Source organism: Zalophus californianus, chromosome 9 (genome assembly GCF_009762305.2).
Source record: "Zalophus californianus isolate mZalCal1 chromosome 9, mZalCal1.pri.v2, whole genome shotgun sequence".
NCBI lineage: Eukaryota > Metazoa > Chordata > Mammalia > Carnivora > Otariidae > Zalophus > Zalophus californianus.
This window is the reverse complement of record NC_045603.1, coordinates 46,258,420-46,271,350: the sequence shown is the minus strand read 5'-3', so window position 1 is coordinate 46,271,350 and position 12,931 is coordinate 46,258,420. Positions and strand designations below refer to the sequence as shown.

The 12,931-nt window shown below is 45.2% G+C and overlaps 1 protein-coding gene across 1 annotated transcript in view; it reads right to left on the bottom strand.

Annotated features, from left to right (window-relative positions):
- PTPRB (protein tyrosine phosphatase receptor type B) overlaps positions 1 to 12,931 on the bottom strand; it is a 110,479-nt gene that overhangs the window by 23,643 nt on the left and 73,905 nt on the right. The window contains 5 exon segments of the mRNA XM_035729139.1: positions 3,750 to 3,993; positions 6,174 to 6,323; positions 6,892 to 7,170; positions 11,609 to 11,890; positions 12,633 to 12,896. Of these exon segments, the coding sequence (XP_035585032.1) occupies positions 3,750 to 3,993; positions 6,174 to 6,323; positions 6,892 to 7,170; positions 11,609 to 11,890; positions 12,633 to 12,896 (1,219 nt within the window).

Here is a 12,931-nt window from a genome sequence, read left to right as displayed (position 1 = left end):
CACAGAGAAAGCTGGTGTAAGAAAACCAAACTCTGTATTTTCTCAATCCTAGTCCAGATTTCTTTCTATTTCCTCTCAGCTTAGTTTTGGTTTAACAGCTCTGACTTCTGTGGGAGGGATGGTAAAAAGGGCCCAGGCTAGGAAGCAGAGGGTCTGAGGTCTAGCTAGCACTCTGTTCCTGATTAGATGAACGGCCCCTAAAGTTTTTTATGCCTTGGTTTCCTCATTTGTAAATTAAAGCCCTGGATACTACAACATTGACATGTTCTGTTCTGAAATTCTAGGTGCAAAACCCAAAATACAATATGGATGCCGATGAATAAGGACCTTTAGGAACCCAGGAAGGAGATCATGACCTAGTAGAGGATTACCTTAAACTTAGTGGGATCAAGAGGAACTCTGCTCTTAAACCCTTTCCAAAAATGGACACCACCACCACTTCCCTGGCTCAGCATTTAGCACCACACACCCCCCACCCCGATCCTTTCCCAGATCTTCCAGATCCCCTATCTTCCTGGGCTTGTCTTCCCTGCTACCTCTTTTCATGCTCTCCCCACAATTTGAAACTGAACTATTTGCTCTTCTCTAAACAGTCTGTATATTTCCTCCTCTGCACTTGGACTCTCATTCTTCCCTCCACTGGGAATCTCCTTCTGTCCCTCTCTCCTTCCTTCCTTTTTAATGCTCAGCTAAAATGTTACCTCCTTCAAGAAGCCTTTTGAACCTTGATAGCATTTGTTTACCCTCATGTCCTTCAACATTTCTGCCTATATTTTACAGATGCCTTCTGTGTATATGTATCCGAATAAGATTATTTTAATAAACAGATGTATGATAGTAGTGATTTCAACTTTATACGTGTCCAGAATCAGATATCTATAGCACAAAGTTAGAGATCATGTGGTTCAATTTCCTTCATTTGGGGAAAATGAGGTCAAGAGAAGCTGCCTACCTGCTCATGGTCACATTGCTATTCTATTTAGAATAGAAACAAAACCAGATCAGCACTTTGCTAACCTCCAAACTGCCTCCCACCCATCACGATCTGCCCTTTCTCTTCCTATATGGAATGACGCCAATTATACACCCAGATAATAGGAACCCAGTAACAACTGGGAACACATTACATTCGTTGACAATATAAATTTGCAAAGCAGCTAAACCTAGCATTTCCCATTTTTTTTCAATCCTATTTCTTTCCCCTGTATTCTCTCCTGTGTACCTATTCTCTCTCTGGGAAAAAAAAAAAAAAAAAAAAGATGCCTGACAACATCGAGGGTCACTGTGGCAATCGTCATCTTGAGAGAGGCAGAATTCTGACTGCACTAAGCTAGAGGTCAGTAGCCACACAGGCCACTGCTTAGCATGAGGTTCCCCCACCTACTTTGAAAGGCTAGGCCTCCTCTTACCAAGCATTATCTGCCCGGCATGCTTTTCACGGGACTGAACCAAATGTGGAGAAATATCGGTGAGTTGTATTCTAGAAAGCAAGTAAGTATGGCCTGAGTTGATTAAGGTATAATAAGAATGTGTAACTGTTCATAGAGCATCTTGGCTCATTCCCTTATTTCTTCACAAATATTGAATGAGCGCCTCTTGGGGGCCAGGTCCTTGTCATATTGTTTTGTCTCCTCTATTAGACTGCAAACTCTCATAGTCTAATGAAGAGGGCAGGTAACCCTCATCAGAGAGCTAAAAGATGTTGGTGAGTAGAGGACTGGAGGGATGGAGGGTCTGAGCGCTGCTGCGGAAACGGAGTGGGGGCCATCTGCCCAACGCGGCTTGATGGGTTGACGGGTGCCGGGGGCGGGGGGTGGGTAATGTGGGGCTCGATGAGGGCTGAGCTGGTTTTGGAGGTGTGTACCAGCCAGTCAAAGGAGGGGAGGGCATCCCAAATAGAGAGAAAAGAATGTGTGGAGGGTCAGAGGTATAAGAGAGGCATGTCACATTTAAAGGAAGTGAGGCGAGCAAAAGGCAGGGCGTACTTGCGGCAGATGGTGGGAGGCAAAGCGGGAGAGGCAGGCGGGACGCCGATGGCGGGGGCTTTCTGTGCCCTGCTCTGGAATCTTCACTTACTCCTGGAAGTGAATGGGGACCACTGGAAGACCTTCATCTAGAAGGGACATGACCAGTTTTGAGGGATCCTCTGCAGATGAGAGAAGAGAGGGTTTGGGAATTGAAATGCCATTTCCAAGGTCACACGGCTAAGTGGCCACGCCTGGACTCCATGCAGGCTCTCCCAGGCCTGGGCAGCTGTTAGGGATGGGAAGGCGGGTGCCCGGGAGTGGTGGGCTCGGGGCCCGACAGGAGCCGTCTATAGCTTCTCACTGCCCCTCTCTTAAATGGAGTAAGGAGTCATCTTCTCTCCCTGTCTTTCAGAAAGCAAACAAACAAAAAACAGCCTCCACTGACCAACTCACAAATCGAATAGAGCCTTTGGGAGACTTTTGCTCAAATTTCCTTGAGCCCATGTGACCCAGGAGCTGAGGCATTTCTTGATTCTTATAGAAACTGAAGGATTCCCTCATTCTGCTCTCTCTTACATTTTTCTCCTTTGCTCTGTCTGAGCTCTCCCCTCCTTCAGGTAGGCTCATAGGGTCTCTTCTTGAAGGAAATGTCACTAGTAAGTTTGTGTGTGTTTCCTGTGGAGATGCCCACCTTGGCGGGGGTAGCAACAGCACTTTTGTGGTGAGCCCTGGGCAGAGGTATAGCTACAGAGCACCTGCAAAGTGAGCCCTCTGGGTTAGGAAAACTGTCAGCCTGCCTGTGTCAATTCTGGGGAGGGGCTGAGGATGCTCTCAGGTGTGATGACATGTCATCGTCCCTTATGGAGCCTGCAGGAAAGTCTCTGCAGAGACTCAGCGGTGATATTGAAAATATATAAGAGTCAGTAAGCCCTGGGCACCGACTAAACAGAATAGACACTGGCCCACAGAGAACCTCATTGGCTGCCATACCGACTGGATGTCAGCTCTGCCAACACCCAAGAGAGACAACACCTCCTCTGCAGAAGCACTGATCTTGGATGCCTACAGCTTATATCCAAGATGGCAGCCGAGATTCTCTTTCTTTTGAGGATTCTGCTGGGGATGCTGTGTACCTCTGCTTATACTTGCTTTCGGGGAGCACAGTGCAGACCAAGGGCACTGTCAATTCCAGTGGCAGGAAGGGTCTGCTGGCTTCAGTACTGCTTCCTGGGGCCAAATCAAATGGCTGCTCCTTCTCATCTGTCAGCCTAGCAGGAGGAAAGGGTACTCCCATACATGCAGGAGACTTTGCCTTTGAGAGTTCTGTCTGGACCAAAGAGCACTTTCATCTTTTTATGCCTTAGAAGATAAATAAATAAGTGTAATGTCAGCCCTCACTAGAAGTAGAAGATGAAACCCTATCTTTCTTGGGTCTCCCTAAACTTAATCTTTCTGTTTGGACATTTTCACAGTCATTAACATGGTAAATGAACTGTTTGAATTGTACTACAGAAGTTTGAGGAGAAAGAACCATCTATTAAGGACCTTCAATTCTTCGTGTAATGAATTGGAGCTTTTGCACAACACCAAAGGCCTTCTTTACACATTACCTGCAAATGGAGGCAGGAACACAGCTTTTATAAACTACCCAGGAACATGCACAGCCCTGTGGTAATGCTGGGTAGTAATCTATAGGAGCTCAGATGCATCAGGCACCCAGACAGCTGAGCCCCCACTCCTGCAGCATGTCCCTTCTTGCAAAATGATGGTAATGCTTCTAACCTGTAGGCAGTGCGTGGCTTCAGCGGCCCGTCACAGAATTTTTGCTGGTTGGGATCGCATTTTCCACCCAGGCTCTCCATCTCTGCTCCCAGCTTAATGTTAAAACTCTTGGAGTTGCTGTCAGGACTTTCGGCACACTTGCTGGCAAAGTAATCGGTCTGATACATCCGGATGGAGGCATTGTGCCTGTATTCTAGGTAGGAGGGCAGAGGGTGTTGCTGTTCCGGCTTCAGCTCATCACTGCCTGCAGGGAGAAACCCACGGTGAGCCACTGACTTGCTCATGACTTCAATGACCTCAGGGATCTCTCCCTAGGCTTCTAAGTCTGCCTCCTCTCTCCCACCATCTCCAGTCGGGTCCAAAGGGCAGACACTTTGATCTTGAAGGATGTGGTGAAAGTCACCTAATGAAATTAGTTTCAATCCACTTCTTCTAAAGTAAAAATTAAAAACAGAGTGTGTGTGTATACAACATTTTATACACATGTACATGGGTTTATATACACATGCACACACCCATCATTTTTCTAGGAAATAAAATATGTGTGTTTGAGCGGTTAACTCATCGCATCAGACGATAAATGTGTTCCAGAACTCGAGAAAGTTGGACACTCCCCACTGTGAAAGTAAGTCAACCCACTCAATAAGCTCTCTGCCTTGCCAATGACCATTGTAGCTGAGCTAATAAGGAAATCCCGATGACCTAGGAAATAAGGAAGAGATAAGAGAAATCAAGTTCAAGGCCAGAGCCGTCACCCACAGGCACGCTCCACGTGTCACACCCAGTCTGACTGTGGCTCCGTGTACAGCTCTCTGTTATCTTGAGTACAGTTTAATCCTGGCTCGAATTTGGCCCCTCGTGCAGCACGCTTCCCAGAACCCCTCCCTGTCCACCCAGCCTGCTGTGTGTTTTGGCACTGCAAACTCGTTTTGATGTTGGCTGGAGGAAAGCATAAGTAGGAAGGTAAATATTATAGAGATAGGATATCATTTACAATGCACTTCAAGGGGTGGTATTGTAAGGGTTCACCACATCCTAGACTCTTTGTTTAATAAAATATGTTCAAAATGAGTGGGTTTTGGAAATATTACCTTGTTGGCAGTAACTGAAAAGGAATGTTGCCTTTAGGATGAACATATATGCTATGAATGACATTTATATGAGATGGATTGCTATCTTAGATCACCAGGGGAGCACAGCCCATCTCCACGAACATCAATAATTGAAATCCACAGGGCTGGAGAACACAAGGCTGCCTGCTGGAGTATGGCTTCCTTTTGGTTACTGCCTTACATTCATGTAGTAACCATTATCTTCACTGCATCTTCATTAAAGCTAAAAATCTCTGCACAGTTTGTTGATTTTGCTCTTAAATCCTTATCTGTAGATATAAGTCAATATATCTATTTATGAGATATAAGGAAATCTGGGATGCACCCCTGACCCTTGACATCATTTAATTAATTATGCATAATCAACTTCAGTACAATTAAATAAAATGTCAAAGCACACGGACCATTAGATACCCTGTGAGACTAAAATACTGTTTAGCCTAGGAACCCCTCCAGCATTTGTCAGGCTTAAAGTTTCTCACTGCCAACAAATGGGTTAAAACAGCCAGGGATGTGTAGCACCTTAAACAATTTCGGAAAATATAAGACACGTCAAATATATGCCACTGCAGACACACACACATCTGTTTTGGAGAAACAGGGCACAAGACCTCAGTGGAAAATACGACACTCCTGTAGATGGTTTCATAAATGCCGACCTAAGAAGCTCTAAAAAATCATACTTGAGGTTGTATGCAACGTTGTTATAACTCTTACCTAGTTATCTGCCTGGCCTGTAGGAATTAGGTAGACATGGAATAATTTGGTCGACTAGAAAATGAAATTTACTGTTGAAAATTCAGTAGAGAAAGGAAGAATGCCTTTTGGGATCATCTTTTCCCTCTTTTTAGCTCTTGAATGTTTTTTGTGAATCGGTGGGTGGTGTGGAAGCGCGTGCTTCCTTGAGGTGTTGGAGACTGGGGCGGGGAAGACACTGAAGCATCCAGCTGCTTGACGGCAGAACCAAAAAGTAGCCATCAGCACTGAATGAGCAGTGAAGGTTGTGCAAATCACTGCAGAATCAACGCTCTTCCAACAAGCCTGGCACATCGCAAAGCCTCTCTACATGATGGGTATTTATGCTATTGTTGCAGTTGCTATTGTTATTATTCACCCATTTCATAGTTAAATCCAGTGAATAACAGGCTTTACTGCTGAAAGAGCCTTTGAGCAGGTTTTTGTAACATCTCCCAGCATCCAGCGGAGATAGGGCAGAAGTCTATCAAAATTAAGTTTTCTACTCATCAAAACTTGTCACAGACAGAGCCGCCACGGCGACCTCTGATGAAGCAGAGAATCTGTGATCACTTACCCTCAGCCTCTCTCACAACCACCGTGAAGTATTTCACAGCTCCGTTGGTGTCGCTGAACCAGCTGCAGTTGAAAGTGAAGTTGATGGAAGATTTGCTAATTAGCACATCCTTTTTATTCACCCGAATATGTGGAGGTGGAGGAGGGGGCCCTGAAAAGGATGGAGAAGGAACTCAGGGGAGTCAGGACTCTGCTTTTCCATATAAACGACCATCAGTGACATGAAGGTCTCCACTCACCTACATCCAGATGTGCGTGTGCGTGTGTGCGTGTGTGTGCACGCGCGCATGCGCGTCCGTGTTTGAAACGTGCAATCAAGACCTCCTCCTCCTCTCCTGGCAGGAAGTAGGTAGAGGAAGTGATTTGCCAGAGACACATTAAACATAATGAAAGAGGCAGCTCCTTAGCAGGATTTCCTTAAGTTGTAGCACCGAATTGCCTAGAAGCTCCCCGATAGCTCTAACTCTATCAGGCAAAGTGATGTATTGAAACACTAACTCATTCAAGTACTCGAAGATCATTTATTTCACTTGTTTGCTGCCGGGATGCCTCACCTACACATGAAGAAATGTTTCCGCATCCCGGAGGCTTTCAGGTTCTCTTTTGCAAGTGACCACGAGCCTCGCTAACGAGGAGGTGAGCTGTGTGCCCGCGCACACGGCGGTACCGGCTGCCGTAGAGCCGGGCTCGCTCCGTGTATTACCTCCAGAAACACTTACGGTCTATCATTGTGATAGTGCTGTCTTCCACCACCTCGCTGGTCATGCCGGCCGACTGCACCTTGATGGACACCAGGTACCTCTTATGGGGCACGAGCATCATGATGTTGAGGAGAGATTTCTCTTTCTCCAGCTTTCTGGAAAACTCAACTTCCTGAGTGTCCATTTTCCGACATTCGATGCTGTATCCGTCAAAGTCAGAGTCAGGAGGGATCCAAGAGCAGGCGATGGCCGTGGAGTTCTGAGGCCGGCAGTGCAGGTTTTGAATCTTGTCCGGCTCTACGGAACAGAGAGGGACAGACAGGGCACAACTCTGGGAGACACACTTTTTTTTTTTTTTAGCTCCTTTGGGCCCAGAGATCTACATCAGTAATTCTCAAGATTTATTTGGATTGCTTGTCAAGGAAAAAAAAATTCTTAGGGATTTCCTGAGGAATTGCTGCATCCCAGACCACACTTTGAGAACCATTATAAATTAAAATGCTGTCCCTTCAGAAAATCACCTGGTGCCAATGTGATCGGAAACACAAATACTAAATTTAGCGTGGGCACTAAAATTAAGGGGCAGAAGTCAGATGGAAGGTGGGGCTGAGCAGCCAGAAGGTTAAAAGGGCAGCTCGGGCTGTCTGAATTCAGATTCTGTTTACCAGGTGTGGCTTCTTGAGCAAGTTACCGTGTCTGCAGCCACATTTGTAAGGTGGGAAAATTAAGAGTACCTACTTCCTGTGGGGACTGTGATGGGTCAGTGAGTTGAACCAGGCACAGCCACCTAGAAAACCACGCCTGGCATAGTAATTGCTCAGTAAATGCTAGCTCTACGGGAAAATTAAGACCTGTCATTGCTTCCTTGTTACCCTCTAGGTCTTGGCTTTCCAGGCCCTCTCCCCCTCTTCCATTTTTTGCCTTCCCTGCTCACATGCCATCCTCCAGGCACCTAAACTGCTGACGGTTCCCTGTATACACCATGCTCTTCCACCCCCTGTGCTCGTGGTCAGTCAGTTTCTTCTGCCCGACAGAGCGCCTGGCCTAGTAGGGACTCAGTGAAGATCAGTCATGATCTCATGAGTGGGGGTGAGTGACTCCACAAGGAGTAAGAGATACAGTCTGACAGAAAAGCACCTAGCCGACCTGACCATGCAGGTTACTCACCAAACTCTAGGCCTCCCCAACCAGCGACGTGGTCTACATCTCTAATTACATCCGATGAAGACAGACTGTGTGATTTCCATAAGTAGTTTTTGAATTTGAATTTTAGCGGCTGAGCCATTTAAAAAAGAAAGGTTCTCAGTTCCCCAATATGTTAAGTCAGAGGGGCTCTGGTCCTGTGTTTTAAGTGTGCCTTGGGGGTCACGGGTGCTATGCTGGGGTGACCTCCCTAAGACTTCCCTTCCCTTGCCCCTGTCCCTAGGAATTTCTGAGGAGCCTTCAGGTTCTTGAATAGAACTTGACAATCTGGGTCTAGAGCACTTTATTTCATTCCAGGAGTCAAAAGTCTTGATAAATACTTAATTTTAAAAGCCTGCCCATTGTTTCATCGACCACAGCAGAAAATACAATAACAATTTTCAGATAGCACTAATCAATGGCATCAAACCATCAGAAAGGCTCACAGAGCGCTGCATAAGATGGGGATAGATTAAAAAAAGTAAGGTTAGGGGCAGCTGGGTGGCTCAGTCATTACGCTTCTGCCTTCAGCTCGGGTCGTGATCCCGGGGTCCTGGGATCGAACCCCGCATCGGGCTTCCTGCTCCGCCTGCTTCTCCCTCTCCCACTCCCCTGCTTGTGTTCCCTCTCTCGCTGTGTCTCTCTCTGTCAAATAAATAAATAAAATCTTAAAAAAAAAAAAAGGGCTAAAGACAGTTAAGTTTGACCAAATAGGAGAAACCCCTTCCAATTCGCTGTTGGGTCTTTATCGTCCCTGCTGCAAATTTCATCCTTTTCTCTTTTCTCCCCCTGCCCTTCTTCCCCAAATTAAAATGTATGTTTGGGGGTGCCTGGGTGGCTCAGTCAGTTAAGCATCTGCCTTTGGCTCAGGTCATGGTCCCGGGGTCCTGGGATCGAGCCCCACATCGGGCTCCCTGTTCAGCAGGGAGCCTGCTTCTCCCTCTCCCTCTGCTGCTCCCCCTGCTTGTGCTCTCTCTCTCAAATAAATAAATAAAATCTTTAAAAACATAAAACGTATGTTTGTTCATAAACCTTGTAGATTGGACTGGCTACATAACTTTCAGGGTCCAGTGCCAAGTGAAAATGCAATGCCCTGCGTTCAAAACATTATTAAGATTTCAAGATGGTGACAACAGAATATTAAATGGAGTGTGGGGTCCCTCTAAGCACGGGGCCTGTGTGCCTGCACAGCTGGGAGCACTAGTACCCTCCCCCACCCCGGCTTGCAGAATAGATCATAGTGCTTTTCGAGGAACTATGCGGAGACCTAGTGATCCCTCACAGAGCGGCACCTGTTGCTCTGATTTGCCATACAACCCCCGTCTCCTGACACCTTCTCCTTCATCATAGGACTCTTTGTCCTCAACAATTGTGACTTTGAAACACTCGGCATCTTTGCGCCACTGAATGAATTTGTGTTTCATATCATGGTCTAAAATACTTAGCTAAGTCATAACAGTATAGAAAAGAATGATTTTGAGAAAAAAAAATTCAACCTGAACATTTTTCAGGATAAGGGAATTGGACTTTGAGGCAAGCAAGACTTGTGTCTTTTCAAACATTAACTGCTTGTTAATCTTTCGAACTCCTTCAAACCGAACCACAGCTGGACCCCAAAGACACCTTCTCTGTTCAGCCTTAGAGCAAGTCTTTAGAAACACCCTGCCTGATTCATATTCATTCTGATAATTTGCTCAAAGAACAATATGGAAATTCGCTTCAGCCTCTTTCCTCAGCTTTCTCCCCTCTCCATTCTGCCTCTCAAGCCCACGTGTCTTCTAAGACCTCTGGTCATATCCCCATTCACTAAGAAATAAGTACCTGCTAAGTGCAAGGTGCTCTTGTAGGGACTATGAACAGTACGGAAGTGAATTAGGCACTAAACCTAACCTCTAGGAAGGGAGAGGAATCCGAAACGGCCATAATACAGGGTAGAAAGGAGAATGTACCAGAAGAAATGGAGAAAGAAGGTGCTGGGTGGAGTGCTAGACAACTTTCCAGAGCTACTGCTGGGTAGGCGTTAGCAAAGGATTCCTGGCAGAGATGACACCTCACCAAGATATTGGAAAAGGGGCATTTCAGGCAGAGAAAATTATGAACCCAGGCACCCAGAGCGGGGTGGGAAGGTGGAAGATCAGGAATTGCAAGTTGTTCATTGTGGCTGGAGCGTATGTGTGAGACATGGAATTGTGGAATGATTCTACATGAGAATTATAAACTCTGTTGTTTAACTCTCTGTTATCTTGGGTTTCCTGTTACCCACAACCAAACCCAATCCTATCTAATGCAATCCTCAAAGTTCCATCAGCCATTCTTCATAAAACACAACATTGCCAGTGGCTCTCCATGTAGGCATTCCCCATTTGGTAGATACCTCTCTTAGATTCCAGCACCCAGGACAGAATACAGAACTCCAGAAGCCATCTGATCAGCCCAGCCTCTACTGAGTTCTTAAATTGAGCACCTGTGTCACATAGCCCACAATAAGCCACCAAAAACCCATCCTGAGCTTGCTGTAAATGAAAGTTCTTAGTTCTTTCTCGCCTATTTCTCTTGACACTTAACTATTTGATTTCAAACTGCTCTCTGGATACAAGGCGGAGTGCTAGTTATAATTACTGTAACATTAATGTTGGCTGAATAGGTGAAACAACTACCTGCTTAAATTTCTAATTCTCAACTATATATTTCATCAATAACCACTATCTGATCTGATCTTAGAAACTACACATACTGGTATTATTGAAAAAATAAATATTTGGATTGATGTTCCTATACTGAAAACTTTTGTTTCTTTGAGGTTTGTTCTATCTATCCCAAAATGCCCTTGGGAAGAAACTGATATATATTTCATTGTTGAAGTATTTTTTATCTTTAGGATTTATAGCCATGTGTCCTAACTGATCCCTCTGCTTCTAGTTTGCCCCTTTCAGTCTCTACTCCACACTGTACCCAGAGTGACTTCTTACAGTGCAAATCTGATTATGATATCTTGGCTGAAAATCCCTCAGTGACTCCAATTGCTTGAGGATGAAGTTAAAGTCACTACCATGGTTCTCAAGACATTTTATGACCTGATTCTCCTAATCCTCACCTTTTATGCTCTGGTCAACTAAACTCCTTTCTGTTCCTCTGTCCTGCCTGGTCTTGGAATATTTTATTCTCTACCTAGAATATTCTCCACTTCTTTCCTCATATCTACCTGGTGAATCTTAACCTTTCCTTAAATTTTGATTTGGAGGCTGCTTCTTCTAGGAAGCTCTCTTGTATTGGGTCAGATGCCCCTACCATGAGTTTCTATAGAGCCAAATACTTCCTTCCTCACACTTCCCACTGAACCGAAAGCTCCATGAGGACAGAGATAATTTTATTGTCCACTGTTGTTAATGTTGAAGGAATGAACAAGTCTATATTGATTTCTGCCTAAATTCACATCTAACCAATCCCAAGTAAAAATGTGGATTTAAACCAAGCCTCACTGGAATAAGAAGTCGCAACACATACTTCCCGCCCCCCTCCATCTGAGAACTAAGAGTAGCAAAACATGTCATACTTGTCCTCACGGATCCAAATATTGGTCGGCTATAGGTTTTCCAGGAGTCACCACTGACAGTCTTGACACTAAATTGATAGGATCTCCCTGGACGAAGACCATATATGATGCGTCCTTCTGATTTCCTGTTGCTGTAGGGGTTGAAGACCGTGATTGCATCTCTGGGGGACCACTGCAGCTCAAAGTCATCATAGTCTGTCCAGTCTGGTGGCCCCTTCCAGGTGATGGCCAAGGATGTGTTTGTAACATCAGCAAATGACATAAGACTGGGAGGAGTTGGGGCTATATGTAGGAGAACATGAAAAAAATCACATAAACACATCTGTGCCGTAACATATGCAGACAAGAGAGCTGAGTGACGTCAGACATGCTTTAATGTACTTTGAAGGAAGAGATCATATGAAAATCTAATAACAGAAGCTTCTATCTATAGTGTTTACTATGTGTCAGGTACTGTCCTCAAATGTTTTATGCATATTTTCTTTAATTTTCATAACCAGAGTTTCCTTACCAGGGTTCTGTGGAGCAGGAGTGGACCCCAAATGGGTTACATGTGTGTGAAGATCTTGGTTCCATTAGATTTTGAGGTGTGAAGGCTATAGTCCACAGACAATTATGTCCAGATAGCCCTGTTCATTGACCCCAGGGTGGCATACAGACTAACATCTGCATATGCCCAGGAAATTAAATATTTGGGAAGCATTGCCCATAGCAACACAATGATGATGTATACGATTATCCCTATTTTACAGATAAGAAAACTGAGACTTAGAGATGCTCAAAGACCTTCCTAGCTTCACATGGGTAAGTCGCAGAGCTAAGCTAAGGACCTAGATCTTTTTCCTAGATCTTTCATGGTATGTTTGTGGATAAGGTCTGTTTCCTTTATCCACTGTAACATAATGCCTTCCCAAGTTCAGTGGCTAGTACGTGGCACACCATTACTGATTTCCTTTCTTCCTATTAGAACCATATCTTGAATGTGGTCCCACCAATACTAGCCTTTGGCAACTGGGTTTCTTACCTGTTCTGCTCTCCCCCGTGAGCTTGTTGCTGAGGTCCCCACTGTGAGTTACCACACACAGCGTGTACTTCCTTCCAGGAATGAGGCCATGGAAACGCCATTCAGTCAGGTCCTTGTCTCTCCAGTTCTCCTTCTTTGTGCCATTGGGGTTGTAGAGAATCAGCTCATAAAAGTCAAAGTCCCCAGAGGCCGGACTCCAGCTGAACCAGAGACTGTCTGTCATGTTCCGGTTGGATCCTCTGAGGTTACTCACGGAAGCTGGGACTTAAACACAGTGAAAACCTTTACTAAGAACAAGA